The sequence below is a fragment of the Hipposideros armiger genome, unplaced genomic scaffold, assembly GCF_001890085.2.
Source record: "Hipposideros armiger isolate ML-2016 unplaced genomic scaffold, ASM189008v1 scaffold_151, whole genome shotgun sequence".
In the NCBI taxonomy this organism is placed as follows: Eukaryota; Metazoa; Chordata; class Mammalia; order Chiroptera; family Hipposideridae; genus Hipposideros; species Hipposideros armiger.
The window spans coordinates 195,086-218,192 of record NW_017731501.1 but is presented as its reverse complement, the minus strand read 5'-3'; the positions used below and the strand labels follow the sequence as shown (position 1 = coordinate 218,192).

Here is a 23,107-nt window from a genome sequence, read left to right as displayed (position 1 = left end):
AGTTGTTGTTCAGCATCTTAGCTGTAGAGGGCAGTGTCACTGGCCCTCATATGTGGGATCCGAACTGGGGCCCTCTGGCGTCCCAAGCCAGTTCTTATCCATTGCGCCACTCAGCCGGCCCTAAGCAAGCATTTTCATACATGAGTGTTTATAGAACTTAAAAAATAATATTGAGATGAGCGAATCATTGCACTCTAGATTTCTGATCCTTGCTGGTAAAGCATATTTGCTGAAATGAGCAAACAACTTTTTGGAAAATTTATAAATCAAGGCAGTAACATTTTGGTCCACAAACCTTCAACTGTTTCACATACCAGGTTTTAATAATTTACTTAAAATGCTCAATTCATGGCTTAGAAGATAATTTGGTAGGTTTTGTTGATCTTAATGAAGCTAGAACAAGACCAGGATGTCTGGTCTCATCAGTACTACTTAGTATCATACTGGAGTCTTAGCCAGGGCAATAAGGCAAGAAAAAGAAATATCGGGTTGTCGGAAAAGTCATGATGCATTTTTGCAACAGATGGCACTAGTTCATTTTTGGAAGTATTAGAGTCATTTGCTTCTATGTTATTGCTATGTCATTTGACAGCTGACAATTCTAGCTTCATTCTAAAAAAAAAATTGAGCGATTTGGTTGAGTTTGGGAGATTTTACAACAAGTTGAAGGTGGAAGACCAAACTGCATTTTCGCCATGTTTTACTGTTTTACTTCCATAAAGGGAAGAATGCATGTCAAGCTTGTGAAAAGTTGCATCAAGTTTATGGTGACAATGTTCTGCAAGAACGTCAGTGCCAACGATGGTTCACGAAATTTCATGCTTGTGATTTTGATCTCAACGATGCTCCTCAGTCAGGGAGGCCCACCGAGGTTGATGACGACAAAATAAAGGCATTGATTGAGTCAAACCCAAGTTACATGACACGAGAGATTGCAGAAACATTGAACATCCATCATTCAAGCATTCACGACCACCTGAAGATGCTGGTATATGCAAGCAAGCTCGATATTTGGGTTCCTCATGAACTCAAAGAAGTTCATTTGACGGTGCGTATAAACATCTGCAATATGATCCTTTTTTGAAGCGACTGATAACTGGTGATGGGAAGTGGATTGATTACAACAATGTGGTGCGCAAACGATCTTGGTCCTGACGTGATGATTCGCCTCAAACGACATCGAAAGCAGACATGCATCAGAGGAAGGTTATGCCCTCAGTGTGGTGGGATTTTAAAGGTGTCGTGTTTTTCGAGCTCCTACCAAGGAACCAAACAATCAATTCGAATGTGTACTGTCAACAGTTGGACAGTCTGAACGAATCCATCATCCAGAAATGTCCAGAGCTCGTTAATCATAAAGGAGTTGTGTTCCATCATGATAATGCGAGACCGCACACAAGTTTGATCACCTGTCAAATTAATGGAGCTTGGATGGGATGTGTTGCCACACCCACCATACTTGCCTGACCTTGTGCCATCAGACTTCCACTTATTTCGCTCTCTTCAAATCTCCTTGCGTGGTATAATGTTCAATTCAAATGAGGTTGTAAATCAGCACCTTGTTCAGTTTTTCACAAATAAGTACAGGTCCTTCTATGGACGAGGAATTATGAAGCTCACTGAAAGATGGCAAAAGGTTATTGAACAAAACGGGCAATATATCATTGATTGATCTTTGTTCTTAATAAATAAATGACCTTTGAAAAACAGAAAAAAATATGTCATGACTTTTCTGACAACACTATAATATGCATATAGTTTGGAAAAGAAGAAATAAGACTGTCCTTATTCACAGACAACAAAATTGATTACATAGAAAATCCCTTAAAATCTAGAAAAAATTTTACTTGAACTAAGTGGGTTTAGCAAGGTCTCTGGATACAAGGTCAGTGTGTACATTATTGTATTTCTATATACTAGCAGTGAACAACTAGAAGTCAAAATTTTGAAAAATCTAAAAAGAATTATAGTTAAAATATCTAAAATGGTATTGTTATTTCATAGAAGCTGAGAGGAGGTTTAACACCATGAATTTTATAGTCACTACTAAGAAAAATTCTTAACGAGAACAAGTTACTCAATGACTGTCAATTGAGTGGGGAAATCATTGGTGAGGTTCATGTCAGCTCATGGCTCAGCTAGGAGAACATTTTGCTAGATTCAGCTGTGTCCAACGAAAGACCACAACAGAATGTTAAAAAGCATCAGTAAATTATTTAGAAATTATTAATGTTTTGAACAATTTACACTATAATTTATATAACTTAAACAGTTTTATATATAGTTGGAAAACAAATAGGAATATTTATACGTGACCCTGATTTCTTTGTTAATATTTCCTTGCTGGTTGTTAAATAGTTTGAATGTACATTCTTCCCGCCCCCCCGCCTTTGTACAAAAATAGGGGCATATTATAAACTGTCCCTTTTCTGGCCTTGCTTTTTTTACTTCATTTAGCCTGGAGATCATTCCAAATCTTTATATAAAGGATTATTCATCCTCTTTTATGAGTATTAGTCCATAGTATAACATAAGTTATTAACCAGTCCCCTCCCGATGGATATCTACATTGTTTTCAGCTTTTTGGTATTTAGAAAAATGCTGGTATTAAAAGAAAAGGATCTAAAGCCTCTTTTTCCCTCAACAATTGTAATAAGGCATCATATATGATTTTAGTCCAATGGATAATATGCCATCTGAGAAGTTTGTACTATTACCCTCTTACAGTTTACTTTGCATTTTTCCATCGGTTTTTTTTCTTAGCCTTTTTCTCACTGCAATGTCAGGTTAACTTCTATAACAAAAATTTTAAACCGTACCCATGGTAAATGTTACCCTTTTCTCCCTGCAGTGTGAAGATTGCTCCTGGAGCAGTTGTGTGTGTAGAAAGTGAAATCAGAGGTGATGTAACGATAGGTAAGAAAATAGTTCATTAGTGTGGTTTCTCAAGAATTGATGTGATTTAATTTCGGTGCTTTATAATAATTAGGTATTTGTTTCACTGATATCCTAATTTTATTGACAAAACAATGTATTTTCTCCCATAAGTGTTAAATATTTCTGAAAGAATATAATGTGATGGAGTCTATATTTAAACTTCTATCTGATGAACTAATGAGGCAATATAATAAAGTAATTGGTTTGTTCGAGGAACATCTATTGTGTACCTGCTATGTGCCAGGCACTGTGCTAGCACTAGGGACACAGCACTGAGCAGAGCACAATAAGGTACTGCCTTTGTGGAGCTCGCATTCTACTGGTAATTGTTAAGGCTGTGGACCATGAAGTCTGACACACTTGGGTTAGCATCCTTGCTCTTTACCTGCTGGGTTACTTTGGACATATTCCTTAACCCCACTAACCTTCCTTTTCCCCATCTCTGTAAATGTGTGCTTCTGGAATAGGTTTAGCTGCATGTAGGGGTGGCTTAAACATGCCAAGGTTTATTCTCTTACATAAAAAGTCTAGAGGAAGGCAATTTAGGGATGGTCAGTTGATTATCCAGGAGTTCCAGCCTTGCAGGCAAAGATGTGATGGCTAGAGCACCAAGTGTGACCTTGGATAAGAAAGAAGAGTGGAGACAAAAAAAAAAAAAGGGGGGGGTACCTCCATGTTGAGTCAGCTCCCTTTAAATAGTCTTCCTGAAAGTTCTGCACAGCCCTTCTTTGTGTGTCTGTTGCCTTGGATTTAATCTTATGGACACATAGCGTCAGGGAAGGCTGGGAAATGTATAGTCTTAACTGCTGGGCGCATTGCTGCCCCTAATAAAATAGGATTCTGTTACAAGGAAAAGGGAAGAGTGGACATCCAGAGGCAATTAGCAAGTACTGTCACATGCAAAATAGGAGTGCCTACCTCCTAGGTTCTGAAGGATTAAATAAGAGAGTATTTGTGAAAGCGATTGCCTAAAACCTAACACATAATAAGCACACAATAAAAGGTAGCTAACTGTACTATTAAATCTTATCTGTGTAGCCTTGCTAAAGGTCAAGTCCAACATTTAAAACAAATGAATAATTCAGCATGTGACAACTTGCTTATTTGAACACAATTGAGTTCCCCAAAACTCACATTGAACCAGTTCTTTTACATATGTTTTCCCTGGACATGGTCCCCTTGTGGCTTTAATAATGTGAGCCTATCCTTATCAGCAGCTGCATGTTACTAGATTAGGGCTTTCAGTGAATTAAATACACTTTCAGAGAGAAAATATGCCTTGTTCCCTTATATTAACAGTATTTAATAGGAAAAAAATTATAAATTTTAGTAAGTCTAAGCTTTCAACCAATTTAGGCAACATGTCTTATAAAACCAGTGAGGATTGTTTCAGTATTATGGAACATCTTTAGCAATTTGCCAGGTTGGATTTATTTATTTTAAATTGACATCATTTCAGAGTTTAGTAGGTGACCCTGTTTCTTTTCAGTGCTGTGTTAGCTCTTTGTTAACTCTTCAACCACTTGCAAACTTTTTATGAGGAGAAATTATCATGGCCACGTGTTTATCAAAATACTAGTCTACATTATTTTTATTCTGGTGTTTTATGGTTTTCTTCATGATTTGAGGAATAACATCTAATATTAGCTCACAAGGTATTCTATATTTAGAAGGAAAGTAACACTAAAATAATGTAGCTAATTATATAAACTTTTCCTTTCATTTTTACTTCTCCATTTTAAACAATAAGTATATAATATCTACTATCTAATAGATATATAGATACTATAGATATTTCTACAGGTATAAATATATTAGGTTGTCGGAAAAGTCATGACACATTTTTGCAACGAAAAGCAGAAAAAAATACGTCATGACTTTTCCAACAACCCAGTACATATAGATATACCTATATGTGTTTGTGTGTGTATTTCAGATTTGAAATAACTCCTATTACTTGTAGAAGCTTTTCTGAATAGCAATAAAGGCTTTATCCTGTGGAAGACCTACCACGGGACCACTGCATAGGATTGGGGCGTGAGGGTGTTAGGAGTCAGCACTCTCTCCTGTTTCTCCCTCTGTCTTTCACTACTTTGTGCTCCTCCCCTTTCTTTATCCATTTTATCCTCCTCCTTTCCCTAAACATTGAAATTATTTACATCGATACAGCGATTCAATCTTTCCGTATAGCATTTGGTTGATAGGGTACAGTTCTGATGGTAAAAATATAAAATAAAACTTCCACACAGATTTTCAGTGATGGAGTATAACATAAGACGTAATCATTTTAAAAAATGGATCTAAGTTAATATTTGTTATGTTTATTTTTGACCCAGTTATTTAAACCAAGAAAAGTTGCTCAAATGCTTTACAGAAACATCTCAACTTTGAAAATTAAGGAAAAGATTCAGAGGTGATACAGTTACCCAGTGTTCTGTCTTCCACAGTTCTTATCTCATTTTTGTTATACGTGTTTATCTTTAATTTTATATATATAAATATGGAAATTTTCCAGAGTTAGTATTCAGATAGTCATTTCTATATTGTTATATTTGGTATAAAATAGCTTTCACCTTTTGGCTACTGTTAATTCATTTTTCTGATATATCAGATTAAAAAACCCCTGGGAGATATAATTATAAAGTTAAATCAAAGCACAGAGTAGCGATAAGTTATCTGATTAAAACTTGCTTTCCCAGCTTTTTCATTTTATGGCTTTTATTGTTTTTGTTTTTTATTAATTTAGCAAATAATTAATTTGAGTCTTTTTCTGTCATGCTATGAATATGGAAATTTAAACACTTAATAAGCTGTTTTCTGGGTTAAGTAGCAATGAACTTAAGTGTAGTTTAATTAACAGATTTTTCAGGATGTTATACATAACTTTTCATCCCCTAGTTGGTTATATATACTCTTACCAAATTATTCCATTCTGAAATACTTTGGGAAGAAAGTAAATTTTTCCTCTGCTATGTTTCCGTGTAGTAGAACTTTAAATTCAAACTTCTATTTTCCTAGAGAGTCAGGTATTTGGTTTAACAAAAGAAACTAGTCCAAAGCTTTGAAGTATTTTCCTTAACCAGAAACCATATGACTTGAGGTTCTGCTTGAGTCCCTTCATTAGAGGCTACTAAGAAACAGACCTTGGGAAAAATAACAGCTCTCTTGTTAATTATAATTTGGGTAAATAAGGTTTCATAGTATCAAGACTGTTTTTGATTAGGCTGCCTTGATTCATGGGCCATGCATTATTTCCTATAAATGTTGTTTTGAATGCCGAAAACATTTCAGAAAGGTACCTTTAAGCCCAGTCCTGTAATCCCATAATGGGGTGAAAGGCAGTCTGCTGGTGTCAGGACCTGGCTTTTTTAGGACATCATAACATGAAGGAAGGCAGAACTTGGCACAATGGAAGAGCTTTGTGGTGGAAGCACTTTGTCCCACTTATCCTGTCTCTCTTGCCATTAGAGTTTTTAATATAGATCAAAAGCTTCCTTTTTATTGTGGAAATCTTTTTCAATAAGGCAGAACAGTGGCTTTGACTTAAGAAACTCATGGACTATAAAGCAGTTCTTACAGGTACTTTAGCTTACAGGTCAAAGGAGTTGTTTTAATTTTCAAAAGAGAGCTTGTGGCTTTTTGAACTATTTATTGACATATAAAAATGTACACAAAGATTGCTTTCTGTGGCAAAGATAGAGAGGGAAAATGTCCTTTACCAAATGAGGGGAATGGAAACTTGATGCAAGGAATGTCTTTCTGGCTATGTTGCATCAAGCCCAGCCAACCATTTACAAAAATAATTCATCAGCCAGTAAGGCAGATCCAACTCTAGACACATTTATCCAAACAAGGAGATAAGCCAAATAGGGTTTCAGCACATTTGGTAAGAAAATATACAAACTGCCCTGCCAGAAAGAGCCCAAGAAGGTCCACAACGGCCTTCAAAAAAAATTTTTTTTTCCCATGGTGACAGATTTTTATTTTTAAAGCATTTTAACCTCAAGACCTTTAAACTTGGTTTGAATTCAGACCCATTCTAGGTGAAAGTGCTTCCTGCATGCAGAAAAGTGTGGAGCAAACTGTGCCCACATTTCAGCGTGCTGTCACTGCTTGGGTCTTGGAATAGTGCTCTGATGCTGGCCTCCAGCACAAAACCGTGCAGAGACAAGGCTGCACTATACGCATCACTCACCTGAGTGAGGTGGATGAACACTTTGGATTGGTGAACTTCTTAAAGGAGTTCTCATTTATTGAAGTACATGTATTCTAACCTCTCTAGTCTCTGCCTGACAAAAATACCTACAAGAGATTTAGGGGAACTATTCAGTTTATTGTCACCCATAACATTTGCTGTTACTTCACAGCTCAAAGTTGATAGCTTGACCTTTTGGTTATTTCAACCCTGAAACACCAGGACTTGTAGTTGGGCAGTACTGCCACCAGGTGGAGGTGGTGTCTTAAGCACTGGTCTCCTGAAAGTTAACGATTTACCTCCCAGGGCAAGGCCCTAAAATTTGTAACCAGGAGTTTCCTAGTTATTTACTAACTAACTTATTAATAATGATAAAAATAATAACAATAAGAAAACACCTGGTTAAAAGAGCTCAGGCATTATTTTTAAGTAATGTGTAAGAAGACATCTTATGAGACTTAATGAGATTAATGTTTTTAAATTTGAGTTTATCTGTTTGTTTGTTTTTCTTTAATTAACGTATCATTTTTGAAAGGGAAAAATGAAAATAGCAATTGTTTGCAAAGCTATACTTTAGAGCAACTTTTAAAGAAACATAGGACCTGGTGTTACCTTTGTCTTATTAGTCCATTCTCAGGTAGCTTGTTGCATATCTGTTTGTTAAAAGGTACAGCTTGAGGACCAGCAGAATACCTAATGCCTGTGGCTACTTATCTCGCAGTGGCAGAGGATCTGCTTTTTATCACAGCCATGATGATCTCTTTGTCCTGTATAAGATTTTTAATGCTCGTTTGGAAGATTCCTTTATTAATTTTTTTCCTATCTTTCAATAAGGGGCAGAGATTTTCCCCCTGGTTGAAAGGAGTTATTATCCTGATAATCTGAGTAGAGTCAAACAGACCCTTCTGTATCTCAGACCAGAAGAAGTTATTTTGCTTACTATGATGAAGTTATTTGTTAGCTCCTTGTGTCAGATAGTGATGAACCTCCATTTTCAAGAACTGTGGGCCAGAACCCATCATGATCTCCCTATCAAACATTATTTCCTAGAATCCACACTTCAACCCAGTGAGGTAGGTTGTTATAGATCTCATATTTCTATAGATGAGAAAACAAGCTTTTTGAGAGATTAAACACATAACCTTTAAGTGATAGAGGCCAGAGTCTAGACTTTCTAGACAAGGGGTGGGATGCTAGCTGGGGCTTTAATTACAAAGAACCTAAAATAGAAAGATCATGTTCCTTTATCATAGAACATTTTGAAGTAAAATGTCAATCTAGTGTTGTGCAAACTACAGATTTAAATTGGTGCACACAGCTGGAACACCTATAAGAAGTAACTTGCTTCAAAGGAATTCAGTGTTTGTTTCAGCATTGTTTAGCACCTCTCCCCGCAAAGTAGCAACATCTAAATGCTCATTATTAAAGGATTAAATAAATTATGGTATATTAATATGCTGTGAAATGCTATTCAGCCATATAAAGAATCTCTTAGATGTCCTTATATGGAAAAATGACCATGACATACATGTTAGGTGAACAAAGCAAATTACGGAATAATAAGTACTGTTCCTTTGTTTTAAAAAAAAGTATGTGCTTGCAATCCATATTTTTTCTTCTTCAAGATGAGTTTATTTTTTAACTTTCTAATGAGATACAGTTTATATACAGTAGTACTTAAGTCTGGAATAATGTACTTCAGACTATTAAGAATAGTTACCTCTAGGGAACGGGATTAGCATGAGAGGCTCTTTATATTTTTTGTTTTTTTTGAATTTTTTGTAATGAGTATGTATTCCTTTTATAAATGTGTGTGTGTGTTTTTTCCCCAAAGATTTTATTGGGGAATTGGGGGAGGGGAACAGCCCTGGGGAATTGGGGAAGGGGAACAGACAAGCCACCGTTCTCCCGTTCCCCAGTCCAGCCGTGGAGGATGTCGCCCCACTGGCCTATGCTGGCACCATCATTGCGCTCCTCCCAGGTGAGGCAGCCACTCGCAGGCCACTGGACGGCTGCTCACGGTGGCCCATGGCGGTCCACGGCAGCCCACGAAAGCCCATGCCAGCTGCCGGCCAGCCCCACTGCAGCCTACACTGTCACCGGTGACTCACGGCAGCCCATCTCCAGGTTGAGCTGTTGTTCACCATCTTAGCTGTAGAGGGCGCAGCGTCACTGGCCCTCATGTGGGATCTGAACCGGGGCCCTGCTACTCAGAGCTGGCGTCCCAAGCCAACTCCCAACCAATGCGCCACTCAGCCAGCCCAACGTGTGTGTGTCTTTAACAAAGAAAAAATGCACATGTGTTCACAGTCATGGTCAAGTTGAGAAGCTTCCCAAGGATCTGAGAAATCCTGACTTCTATCCTGAAATCTCCTATCCTGAATAGGAGAATTTGCCAGGGAAATTTTACGTTAGCAGCCGAAGATTTGGGGAGATAGAGGTGACAGAAATAACACAGCCTCTTTCATGTTATTTCTTACTAGAAGGTGCGTCCTTAGTGCATCCTGTTTTAGCTCTGCCCCCACCCTCCCCTAGTTGGTTATATATACTCTTACCAAATTATTCCATTCTGAAATACTTTGGGAAGAAAGTAAATTTTTCCTCTGCTATGTTTCCGTGTAGNCCACCCCCACCCCCAATCAGTCCTCAGCTCTTCATTGTTAGGAAAAATATAAGCTGCGCTGAGGTTCCTTCCAATTCTCTGGGCACCAAGAACATGTCCTTATTTATTTTAATACATTTGTGAGTGAGTGTGTGAAGTTCCCAGTTTTTAAGATAACAAGCTCAAAGGGCAAAAATAGCATGTATGTCTTCCCCCCCCCCAACATACAGCACTGCATCTTGCATATCACAAGCAGATAATGATTATTGAATACATTAACAATTTATGCAATTTAATTTCATGATCAATGCCATCTTCCTGTCTGCTGGTTTGCCAGTACAAATAGCCTTGGTATTGGGGGCAGGTAGAGCGGATATTGGAGGGAGAGGCTAAACTGAGGTTGTTTTCTCACCAGTGGTTTCATTATCACCAAAATGCTGGGGCTGTGGGTAAAGAGAAGCTCTGAGAGAGAATGTGTCACCATTCCAGAATCTGTGTTGGGGCAATGCAGTGCCTCTGTCACCCTGGTCACGAAGTGGATGTGATGAGATGCTTTTCCTGCTCCCTTCAATTTGAGATTGGAGGCATTGGCTTGGGTGTCCCTATAGCGGAGTCCCATGACTCCAGGAATCACATTTAACTCCTTCCATTGCCTCCCTTTAACTTATTCCTAATTTTAACTGTTAAAAATCACATCCTAGACCAGACAACAGAAGCTCTGCCTCCTCCCCATGGATAAGCTTTAATAGGGATAGTGACAAAGTAATAAAGCTAAAGTTAGTTTCCATGTTTTCTGACTCCTGTCCAGCCCATACTCCCTCTTAATCATTAAAAAAAAAAAAAAGCTAATCCTGTAGTATACTAGCATAAGAAAGTGTTAAGTGGTTCACTAGCATAAGAAAACACCAAGGTTGTAAGCAAAGAGAGCCTTGCCTTTATAAAGGAAAGGAAGGGAATTAATTTTTATTGCCAACTATGTGCCAGAATATTGGGTCTACAAACATTATCTCATCTAACCCTTACAACAACCCTGCAAGACTGGTATTATCACCATCTCCATTTCTCTCATATCTCCACTGCTGAGATAACAGAGGCTTCAAAATAGAGGGTGATCCCGGGCTGTCTGGCTCCAAAGCCTGTGCTGTCTGTCTCCACTCACCTTGGTTTGAGATTTGGCACTAACTACTAATGATAACAGCTGAGGAGATAACATTTGTAAAGTGCCTTGTGTGGTGCCTGGCACATACTTTAGAAAATGTTCCTCCCAACAGCCTCGCCCCCCCCTCGGTCACCTCCTACCCTCCTGTGGTAAGCTTAGCCTCCACCAATAATTTCTTTCACCATACTTTTAACAGGACCTAGGACAGTGATCCACCCTAAAGCACGAATTATTGCGGAAGCCGGACCAATAGTGATTGGTGAAGGTAACCTAATAGAAGAACAGGCGCTTATCATAAATGCGTGAGTAAGACTTACAGATACTCTGAACTAAGTGCCACAGGTAGTGTTTTTATTAATTTCAGCTAACGATAGGAACCTTCTCTAACTGACATCTACAAAGCCCACTGTTTTAGCTCTAGAGAAACATTAAGGATCTCTTTCAACACAAGCAATTAGAAAATGAGGAAACCAAAGACCAGATGAGTGAAGAGACTTGTCCAAGGTGAGGAAGCTCGTTGGTGGCTGACTAGACCTCCTGACTCTCAGTCTGATAATTTTCTCCTTACGTATCATTGCCTCCTCTCTTCCTTAAGCAAATGTTTCCTGAGCACCTCCAATGTTCAAGTGCTGTGCTGACCACCCTGAAGAGAGATTTTTGGTTCGATTTCTTGGTTCTGGCCAAAATGTTATTCTGCATGCTCAGACACATGAACCTTATTTAGACATATATCTTCATATGCTTTGTAGGGGTAACACCCAGAATTATATTTGAAAAATTTGGGATCCTAGAGGCAATTTTTAAACTTTAAAGATTAAAAAAGTAATAAAATATTGGAACATGTACATGATCTTAGTGAACTAGACTGTAATACCACTGAAATTTTCATAAACATTTGTAAAGCTTTCTAGATAAAATTTTGGCAGGAACTTCAAGCTTATACCTAATTTATAGCAACAATGTATGGAATTTGTAACAAAGACCTTGAGAAAATATTTAACTGATAAAGAGAATTTTTTGTCTTAATGCTTACTTAGGGATTTGGAGTTTCTTACTATATTAAGAAGTTTCTTTTTAAAATATTTTGGCACCTTTAGCGCAAGTCAATTAATAATACCTATATTCCACAGTAACTCAACTGTCGGAGATAAAGCACCATTTTAAAATGGCTTCCTCCTCTTAGACCACAAAAATTTTATGTTCCAAATATTTCAAGTAACTACTTAACAGCATAAACTAATTATTTTATGTAAATATTTGTTTACGTTTTACAATCAAATGATTATTAAGAATGGAAAATTTTCAACTCAGGCGTGATTTTGATTCCAATTTAACAAGCTGAAAGTCAGAGTCATTCTTTGCCGGTATCTTTTTTACCTTGTCCTGGAGAAGGCCCTCTGGGCTTTCAGTTTAAAAGATAAACTTATAGAAGGAAGGCTGCCCTTCTATACACACCTATGGCTTCTTTACGTTTCAGTAGTTCTTTTTCATCTCAGAATCAAGTCGTCTCCAATAATTCTCTTGGATTAAGAAATTACTTACAAAGTTACATATTTTAAGCTTGATGTAGGTAAAATTGAGAGAAAGAACTTAAATTCTAAAACAGGATAATTGCTTATTGCATTATTGACTTTTTGATGATTTCTCTCTTCTTTTTATAGGCACCCTGATAATATTACCCCTGATGCTGAAGATCCAGAACCCAAACCTATGATCATTGGCACAAATAATGTGTTTGAAGTTGGCTGTTGTATCCTTTACAATAATTTAAGATAAATCATCCCCAGCTGTCTTTTAGTACCCAACCATAGAAATTGTCATAATGTATCAAATATATATATATATATATATATATATATATATATATATATATATATATAAAATAACGTTTTTTAGAACTAGGCCATCCAGTTATTTGAAAAGACTTACTTACAGTGTATCAAAAATATTATCCCTTCTCTTCTACTGAATAACCCAAGAGTAAGGGAAGTATGCCACTTTTAGACGTGCTCTTGCACGCGCACGCACACACCCCTGTAGCTCACCATTTTGAAGGTACCATCTTGTTCATGTTGCTACAACTTGTTGACAGGTAGCAATGACTAAGTGGCAATAGACACAGAAACAGAGTAATCCTGGCTTCTGTCCTGATTTAAGAAGCACAGCTCTGTCCATTTGATTCCTGTATGGTTTTAGGTTGACAATACATTGTCTGATGCAAGGCAATGGTGTATGGGGATGAAAATATTTCATTTTTTGTTTTTTTTTCCCCAGAGTGTCACCAGTTCTTTTGCTTGATTCTGTACTCAAAAGATAGTAAAATCTTTTTATGGTATCAGCAAAACATTATTTTATAATAGAAAATACTTGGAGGAAAAAAATCTAAATGTTTAACAATAGTAAAATATTTAAGTAGAACATAAAATGGACTGTTAGGACCATTAAGCAGTCATTTAAAATTATGTTTTTAACGATGTTATCAAGTATATAATAATGCTTGCAAATTTATAGGAACAGAATATAGTGAACTGCAGATGTTTATACAGTTTAATTTTAGTTTGATTTCCAGTTATAGAAAGGGAATTATACATATTTATATAAATATATATCAAACCATTAACAGTGTTATCTTTAAGTGATTGGTGCAAATACGTCGCTCATAGAATTGGGGTATAATAAGGTGCCCATTTCTTTAAAAAACATAGAAGTCGTTTATTTATACATAGAGATATTTATATTTAAAGACTGAAACTTTACTTTCAAACTCCCCTGAGCAAAGAGTTTTTGTCCATGAACTTGCATGGCCCTTCTCATGTGCTCTGCCCCAGTGCAGGAAGGATAAGGACGTAATGAATTAGCAGAGAAAAAAGAGCAACATATTTACAGTGTTTACTTAACTCTGGCTTACAGATTCCCAAGCCATGAAAATGGGAGATAATAATGTTATTGAATCAAAAGGTAAACTATGTTTGGAGTTTTATTGTAAAAAGTGGTTACCTTCTTTCCTTCATGGTGGCTGGAATACCACCTCAGTACAGGCATACCTTGTAGTATTGTGCTTCGCTTTATTACACTTCACATATATTGCATTTTCATTAACATCAAGGCAAGACACCCCACCAGCAAAAAGACTGCAACTTGCTGAAGGCTCAGATGATGGTTAGCATTTTTTAGCAATAAAGTATTTTTTAATTAAGGTGTGTACATTGTATTTTTAGACATAATACTATTTATTGCACACTTAATAGACTATAGTGTAAACATAACTTTTATATGCACCAGGAAACCAAAAAAGTCATGTGACTTGCTTTATTGCAATATTTGCTTTATTGTGGTAGTCTGGAACGAGACCGGCAATATTTCCAAGGTATGCCTGTACAAACTATGGCAAAATGGTATGCTTAGAGGGAAGGTGTGGCTGGAAGTGGGCTAAAATGGCTGTGAGATTAATTCTTTGCCTTTAAGGAACCCAATTTGGTAATGTGTTTAATACATTAAGTTAAAAATTAAGCTACATATACTTAAATCAGGATAGAATTAAATCACAAAATTCAAGTGAAAGTTTGGAAAAAGATTTATACTAAATACTAGTGTCAATGATAATTTAGTTGATGAATGTAGAATTAAAATCAGTTTCTCTAGCAGTTTGCTTTCTTTAATTTCATGTCTACGACCCATGCCAATCGGAAACAAACGTTTCTACTTATCATAAATGAGGCCAGGTTGTGGGGGTGTCATATAAAGTCCCCACCACTATGGCGAAGCAGCTCCAAGAACTAAGGTTTGAAAAGAACCTGAACAGTGAGGCTTCTGTAGAATAATGCTTTATCTTTCTTGGTTCTGATTGGCATGAGAGAAAATGCTTCTCTTTAAATAATAAAATTTGACTTTTTGTTAATCTGCATAATGGTTTTTATTTTAATTTAGATTACCAATTACTACCATCGCCATTGTCATTTCTGTTTATTGTATCCTTAACTATGTGTTGAACCTGTGCTCAGCACTATACATTCACTATCCCATTTATTGGTGTCTCCATTTTATAGATATATCGGGTTGTCGGAAAAGTCATGATGCATTTTTGAAATGAAAAACAGAAAAAAATACGTCATGACTTTTCTGACAACCCAATACTTGCTTAAAGAATTTACAGTGATTTGCCCAAGGTCATACAACTACGTAATCAGCAGCAAAGCCGTTTTGAATACTAGTCTGGTACCTGCCTCTATGCTATACAAATTCTGAAATGAAGTATTTTCTTTAATTTTTTTCTTAAGGCCAGTTTACATTTTTATACCTAAATCATCTGAGAAAAAAATAGTTTTCTGTTCATTTGATGTCTTAAATTGTAATTCTTCCTATGTTTTTACTGCAGCTTACGTGGGCAGAAATGTAATATTGACCAGTGGCTGCATCATCGGGGCTTGTTGCAGCCTAAACACGTTTGAAGTCATCCCTGAGAATACAGTGATCTATGGGGTAGACTGTCTTCGTCGGGTGCAGACTGAGCGACCACAGGTACTAGAACCGCTCTTTAAAAAGAATTCTTTCTAGGGCTGCTAATTTTCCCCAAATACTACATAATTGTTTTAATGTGGCAGTGAGTCCACTATTTAAAAAGCAAATGATTAAAATAAAACATCAGTGAAACATTCTTAAAACTAAAGTTTATTTGCAGGGGACTTATTCAGTTTTTAAGTTAATATTAAAATTATGTACAAAGATGACAATGTCAAATTGATTATGGGAAAAGAAAATCCAGAGATATTATTCCTGGTTTATGCATTTTCACTGAAGATGCATCACCAAATCTTAAAAATATTGATTCCTCTTAAAATATCAATCTTAGAGGGTCAGGAGTGACCCTACCAAATTTACACTGGATAGCCAGTGTGGGATCATCTATTAGTTTACTAACATAACTAGCTTAAAAATAAATACATGGGCTGGCCAAGTGGCGCGTTGGTTAGGAGTTGGCTTGCTACGCCAGCTCTGAGCAGCAGGGCCCCAGTTGGGATAAATTAAAAAAAAAAAAAAAAAATCACAATGATAGCCAGTGTGGGATCATCTATTAGTTTACTAACATAACTAGCTTAAAAATAAATACATGGGCTGGCCAAGTGGCGCGTTGGTTAGGAGTTGGCTTGCTACGCCAGCTCTGAGCAGCAGGGCCCCAGTTGGGATAAATTAAAAAAAAAAAAAAAAAAAAGTCAATGATAATCACCTGTAATTCCATGACCTAGTGATAATCATTTCTGCCTGGTACTCTTAACTTTGCTTTACTGTAGGTCAGTTCTTAATTATCTTATCTTTTTAGCCCCAGACACTACAGCTGGATTTCCTGATGAAAATCCTGCCAAACTACCACCACCTAAAGAAGACGACGAAAGGAAGCTCAACTCCAGTTAAGAACTAAGAACGATATACGACATCAAGATGACATTCTGTCATGACCACTGTCTTTTTGCGGGCCACAGTGTTTATGTCCTTTTAGCAGTTCACAGAACAATACACGTTAACTTTATTTTGTAAAATTGAGTTAGAGAGGAAAATAATGGATTTTCATTGTAACTGTCCTCTATAATTTATATAAAATGTATTATTTTCCTATATTCTTGCTCCTTTTCTGATAATTTACAGATGTAGCTTTCTTTTGTTCTGTAAAATGGTGGCCACAGATTTTAGTTGTACAAAAGACTTCTCGTGATAAGAAAGGGCGTATTGTTATGTATTTATATTCTAGCACATAGTAAACTAAATAAAAATGTTGATGACAAGACTTTTAGTGAGCATACTTTAATCAATTTTTCTACTTGCATTCGCTTTCCCAAAATAGCTCTTTTAATTGCTATTATGTACTAGCTGTATTAAAGCTAACGTGTTTTCCTTTTCCTTTTGTGGATTTGTAGCTATTTAAAATTTCAGGTGAAATTTCACCAGCCATTGAATTAACATGGACTTCATTTTGTTTCCAAGAAAAATGGTTTTTTTTTATTTTTAGCAAAACAAAAATGGTCAGGGAAAGATATATTCAGTAGAATACAAAGTCAAAAAGAATGGTGTCTGATGTAAATGACAAGTAAATGACTGTTAATTAAGTGATTTTCCTGGGTTTCTGAGGACAATGAAACTAAAAGAGATTTTAATATATTTATAAATTTATGAAATTATTTTGACATTACTAATCACTAATTGCACTCATTATAATCCTATTTCTCTAATTACAAAATGGGCAAAATAGGATTTTATTGTAATTCCAAGTATTTTTAATAATTTAATGTAATATACTTTTCAATTTTGAATCAATAGATATTGATAATACTAAGATATTAAATACTAAGATATTTTATCTTGAAATTTAATTTTTAATTGTGGATAGTAAAAACTATTTTTGAATTTCAGAAACTTGATAGGTGCAAATTAGCCTAATTTTTTCAAATTTGAATGAGTTGGTTTTGGTAAGAATACTCATGATTCAAGTTGGAAAACCGTACTACTACATAGAGTGAATGGAAAAAGAACATCATATAAATACCCTAGTTTTGATAACTGGTATTTATTCATTTTTCAACTCCTGCTGATCAAGTCAGGATTTTGTTGATCATGAAAATTTTCTTAAATAAAAGATCAGCAATTACAAAACTGCCTTTGAAATACTATCCCAGTTCCAAAATATCACTAGTCAAGCTCTGATATGCTAACAAATGGCTTCTGGTCCAAACTGCACAGGTAGTGTGTAAGGGCACCTGTGAGATACCTCCCGAGGACTTGGTAATAAGATACCCCCAAGAATTAAACTAATTAAAGCAACATGTAGTGAGAAGAGCCTCAATGTTTCCCAGGTACACTGTGGTTTTTAAGTGATATTAACTCATTTGAAGAAAAAGAAAATGAACAGAAATAGTCAATTTACTAAGCAGGGTTTGGAGGACACAAAATGTGAGAGTGTATATACAGTGTTATCCACAGACGGGAGGTACTGAATCCAAAAGATGTGAGCAATTTGTGACCACAAGCGTTCTCTACTTCAGGTAGGATCAGTTTACCGACTTGCTGTGACTTGGGAAGAACATATAATATAACCTTCTTTAAACCCTTTTTTCTTAGAAATTTAGATGACTTGTCCCTAAATATATTATACATTTCATTAAGCATCAGTTTAACCTGACTATTTTACAGATGTGGAAATTGAGGCACAGAGAGGTTAAGTAACTGTCCCAGGTCAGTCAGCATTTTGGTTCCAGAGTTCATGATCTTCACCCCATTTAATGCTGCCTTTTGGAAGACTTGTTAAACCTTTTAAGATAGAGATTCCATACATCAGTGGGCTTCCTAAATGCTAGTTAGGAAAACAGCTGTGGATTTACATTGCTTAGTCTTTGCTTCTCCTAAAGTTCTTAAACTGCATGAGACAAAAAAGTAGGAAAATTGTAAAAGAATTGTTTGGTGTTCCCACTGAATTCAATAAGCGTTACCCAAAGAGGGATCCTCTGTTGAGGCTACAGGTCATTCTGTCCAAAACTTTAAACTGGTTCTACCTATTATTACTAATTGTGGTGGTGAATTGTGGTGGTGTTTTTGTTCTTGTTTTCACTTATAAAAGTAATATAATTTCATTTTAGACAATTTAAGGGAGGTGGGGAGGAAGTACTTAAGGCTTTATAATCCTCACTGTTGACCAGATGTTTTATCACAAGAGAACACCAGGAAACAAAATAGTTTTCCCCTACTGGTTAGCAAATGGGTTCTTTTGGAGAATTTTATTATCCTTAGTAATCTGACCCGTAGTAAGGCTACTTTAGACTTCAGTGTTTTATTAAACACAAACTAGGAACAGTTCCTTTCCTGCCTCCTTCAAAAAGAGATATATTTTAATATTTTAGAGCATTTACCAGTAGACCCAGTGACACTAATCGCATCCACATGTAGGCTCAGGCATTATGCCCTCCCACGGAGAAGCATCGCTGGTCCTACTGGAGACCTGGCAAAGAAAGGCTCGCTCCAGTCTTTAATTAGCATTCCTCTCAAAAGAATTTCAGCACCAACTTCATGTGAGTTTGGGTGCTAAGTCTCGGAATTTAGATTTTCATTTCTTAAATGAACTCAGCTTTCCTATGGTTCAGACCTTTGCATTGGTCTCTGTTCTCTGAAAAATATGCCTGATGCTCAAGATCCACCCAATTTTTACAACTAATAAGTAGTCTAGTCCCTGATGGGCTAATTACTTCTCTCCCTAAGTGAGCTGTATGCTTTCCAAAAGTTAGTCATTTGTTCCCAAACTTGTTTATGCAAGTTGTACTTAGTAATTACATAATGTTATTCAATATTACCAAAACCATACAAATATGAGTGTAAAGAGGGTAATCTCTATGAAAATAAGTTGAGTGCTTGTGAAAAACCAGGTAAAGACAGGATTTTATCAGGTCTTTCTCAAGGAAAAAAAAATGCTGTGGAATTAGGTGTGGGTAAAACAAATGTGAAAGTGTGGGTGGGGGAAAGGGCTGTCAAAATTTAGAATTCTGCCCTCAGTTTCTGCTCCACAGTGTCTTGAGTCCTCACCTCACTGAAACTAAAATTGACAATGTTACATGCTGTGTTAAGGGAAGTCTTGTGTGCAGCCCCAGTTAGTATATCCCCCTGAAAGAAAAGGCCTTAGCCTAATACCAAAAAAGTGTTGGATGAATGGACTTCTATATGTTTTAAATTGAAAATAAAGTTCTAAGGGTATTTATTATAATTTTGTGATTCCCTACTTTAACTGACCAACTACAGATCCTGACTACATGCAGCGGTTCTCAACCTTCCTAATGCCGCAACACCTTAATACAGTTCCTAATGTTGTGGTGACCCCCAACCATAAAATTATTTTTGTTGCTACTCTATAAGTGTAATTTTGCTACTATTATGAATCGTAATGTAAATATCTTTTTGTTTTCCGATGGCCTTAGGCGACCCCTGTGAAAGGGTCGTTCGACCCCCAAAGGGGTCGCGACCCTCAGGTTGAGAACCGCTGACGTAGAGGAAGAGAGCTTTTTACACTAGAATTTCAGGAGCTGCCAACTATAGGTATGGGGAAATGAAATGAATTGCCTGGACCTCGACACTTGCTAGTGACTTACGTATTCTTTCAAATGAATAACCTCATATTTATAAAGGTTTTACAGGTCTATTATCTTTGGGTTACATGTGCTTGATTTTTAATACAGCAGATTTTTAGAACTTAATCACTATAATGTGTCTAAGCCTATTAGATGAAAGAATGGTTTCAGGTCTTTCAGCTTATCCTGTAACTGTGTCTAAAATCTTTCCTTTTTCCTTAATGGCTAGCCAGCACAATTGTAGATATGTGATGTATATATTGCTTAAATGCTTAGAACCCAAAATGGAGGACTGTGACTCTGTTCACCCCTGTAGTAAGAGAACCTCTTCCATCATGCTCAATATATTTTTCAATTGGAAAAAGAATGACCCACACCTAATCCTGTATTATAGCCTTAACTTTATCATAATGCAAAAAGAAAAATTGGAAAGCTCTTTACTGAATTATAGATAAATTATTGAATTTTGCTTGTGCCAGATGACAGAAAATCAACTGCATTTGAGTTCTAAATATTGAAATACAAAGGGGGAACACTCGTGGTAAATTATATTTTGTAAAGTTACCTTCCTTTTTCTGCAATATATGAGGGTCCCTTTCTTATATTTCAAGCTTTGCATAAAAGAGCCACATTAGGTCAAGGCAACATCTATTACCCTGTTCCTCCTTCTCAGCAGATCCACTGATTTTGTTCAGCTGTCTGCCTAATCCAAGGTAAACCTTAATCATGCCAAGTGTTAGGACTTTCCCTGCTCCACTGGTTCACATGTAACTTAAATTTGCCTAATATACAAGCTAAAGGAAGAACTTAACGTTGGAGGAGGAGATTTTCCTTTTTCCACTGCTTGTGAATAGAGGAACATGAAGCCTATTTGCTGCTGGCAGCCACCTTACCACCATGAGGGAACGCAGCAGAATGGAAAGATAGAAGAAAATCAGGTGCTTCAAGACGTGCCTGAGCTTAACCTTAGAGCCTACCTAACTTTGAACTTGTTCAGTGAGATAGTACATTTTCTCACTGTCAGCAAGTCTGAGCTGGGTTTTCTGTTATTTACAGAAATTTTGTATCCTAAGTGATAGAAAATATCACAAGTTTCCAAGAAATTTTGTGGCAATTTTTTGGTGCTCTACTCTGTTGAGGTAGTTTGCATGTGCCTGGTCTGTCTGTTGAGCAATCCAGCACTACCAGCTGCTGCATGGATAGCAAATTGCAGAGGTACAAGGGTGTATAGATAAGGACGCCAGGTAAGAAGCTTTGTGAACAAGAGATGATGTTGGCTTTGGGATGTAGCAATAAAAATATGGACAAGTGGAAAAATTAAAGAGAGATTTATTTAGGAGGTAAAATTGATAAGATTCAGGGATGGAGTAAATATTAATAGAAGGGAGAGACAAGGTGCCAAGTCTGGCATAGGGGTTCCAGTTTTGTGTAATTAGATGGATGGTGGTCCACACGCTAAGCTCTAGAGAGCACAGGAAGAGGATAAGGTTTGATACTAAAGAACAAGAATTTGATATTGGACACACTGAGTTTGAGATGCCTTTGAGATATCCAATTTAGATTTTTCTACAGCAGCTTGAGACATATTTTATGTGGTTTTTAATACATTCACAGAGTTATACAGTCATCATTACTAACTTTTTAAAAACATTTTCATCACTCCAAAAAGAAAACCCATGTCCATTAGCAGCCATTCCTCATTCCTCCTTTCTAACGCCTGGCAACCACTAATCTACTTTCGGTCTCTATGGGTTTTTTTGCCTATTGTGGACATTTCATAAAGATGGAATAATACACTATGTGGTCTTTCGTGACTGTATTCAAATTTCCCTTTTTTATAAGCACAGATGGCATATTAGAGTAGGGCCTACTCTAATGACCTCATTTTAACCTCTTTAAAGACCCTATCTCCACTTAGCATAATGTTTTCAAGATTCATATATGTTGTAGCATGTATCAGCACTATTCATTTTAATGGCTGAATTATATTCCATTATGTGAATATGCCTCATCTCATTTTATCCATTGATCAGTTAATGGACATTTGAGTTGTTTCTACTTTTTTTGCTCTTATGAATAATGCTGCTATGAACACTCATGTACATGTTTTTTGTGTGAACAAGTTTTTATCTCTTACCTAACCCATTACCTAATTCAAGGTCACAAAGATTTACATTTCTTTCCAAGGATTTTATAGTTTTAGCTCTTACATTTAGGTCTATGATCCATTTTGAATTAATTTTTGTATATGGTGGGAAGTAGGAGTCCAATTTCATTATTTTGCATCTGGACATCTAGTTGTCCTACTACCTTTGCTGAAAATATTATTATTTCCCCCCATTGAGTGGTCTTAGCACCATTGTCTAAAGTTAATTGACCATATAAGTTTATTTCTGGACTTTTGATTCTAGTCAGTCTACACATTTATGCATCTTGGATCACTGTAGTTTTGTAGTAAAATTTGAAATTGAGAAATGTGACCCCTCTAAATCTGTTCCAAACTAGATTTTGATGTAGGCAATAAAATATATGCATCTGAAACTCAGAGGAAAATTTCTTATTCCTGATCTTGGTTTCCGAGACATGTCTATTAACACTAGCATCGTCTCTGATAAGTGTATCATAGTGCATTAGTGTTCTGGCTTTTTGCTCAATTATAAACTCAGTTTCTGTCTCTACCCTGCTATATTAATATATTTCTACAGCTTGAAAATTCCTATGCTGGTTATGGACAAGGAGCAGGAAAACTTGCTGGAAGAATCATTACTCAAATTGTCTTGGATTTATGAAATATAAGCATGTGTTTATAGAGACAGAAATTAGATTAGTGGTTGACAGGTGATGGAGAAAAGGGGCAATTAGGAAGCACAGGGTTTCATTTTGGAGCAAAGGAAATATTCTGGAATTAAATTCACAACATTGTGAATTTTTTTTTTAAAGATTTTTATTGGGGTATTGGGGAGAAGGGAACAGTGCTGGGGAATTGGGGTAAGGGGAACAGACAAGTTGCTGTCGTTTTATTCTTCAGTCTAGTTGTGGAGGACGTTGCTTCACTGGCCCAAGTTGGCACCATCATTGCGCTCTTCCCGGGCGAGGCAGATCAGTTGCCGGCTTCT

At 36.5% G+C, this 23,107-nt stretch overlaps 1 protein-coding gene across 1 annotated transcript in view; it reads left to right on the top strand.

Annotated features, from left to right (window-relative positions):
- The window catches only part of DCTN6 (dynactin subunit 6), a 22,463-nt gene extending 5,790 nt beyond the window's left edge, over positions 1–16,673 (top strand). The window contains exons 2-7 of the mRNA XM_019650999.1: positions 2,852–2,916; positions 11,090–11,195; positions 12,555–12,643; positions 13,804–13,851; positions 15,269–15,411; positions 16,211–16,673. Of these exons, the coding sequence (XP_019506544.1) occupies positions 2,852–2,916; positions 11,090–11,195; positions 12,555–12,643; positions 13,804–13,851; positions 15,269–15,411; positions 16,211–16,309 (550 nt within the window). The 3' untranslated portion in view covers positions 16,310–16,673. The remainder of the gene's footprint in view (positions 1–2,851; positions 2,917–11,089; positions 11,196–12,554; positions 12,644–13,803; positions 13,852–15,268; positions 15,412–16,210) is intronic.
- The last annotated feature ends 6,434 nt before the right edge of the window (positions 16,674–23,107 follow it).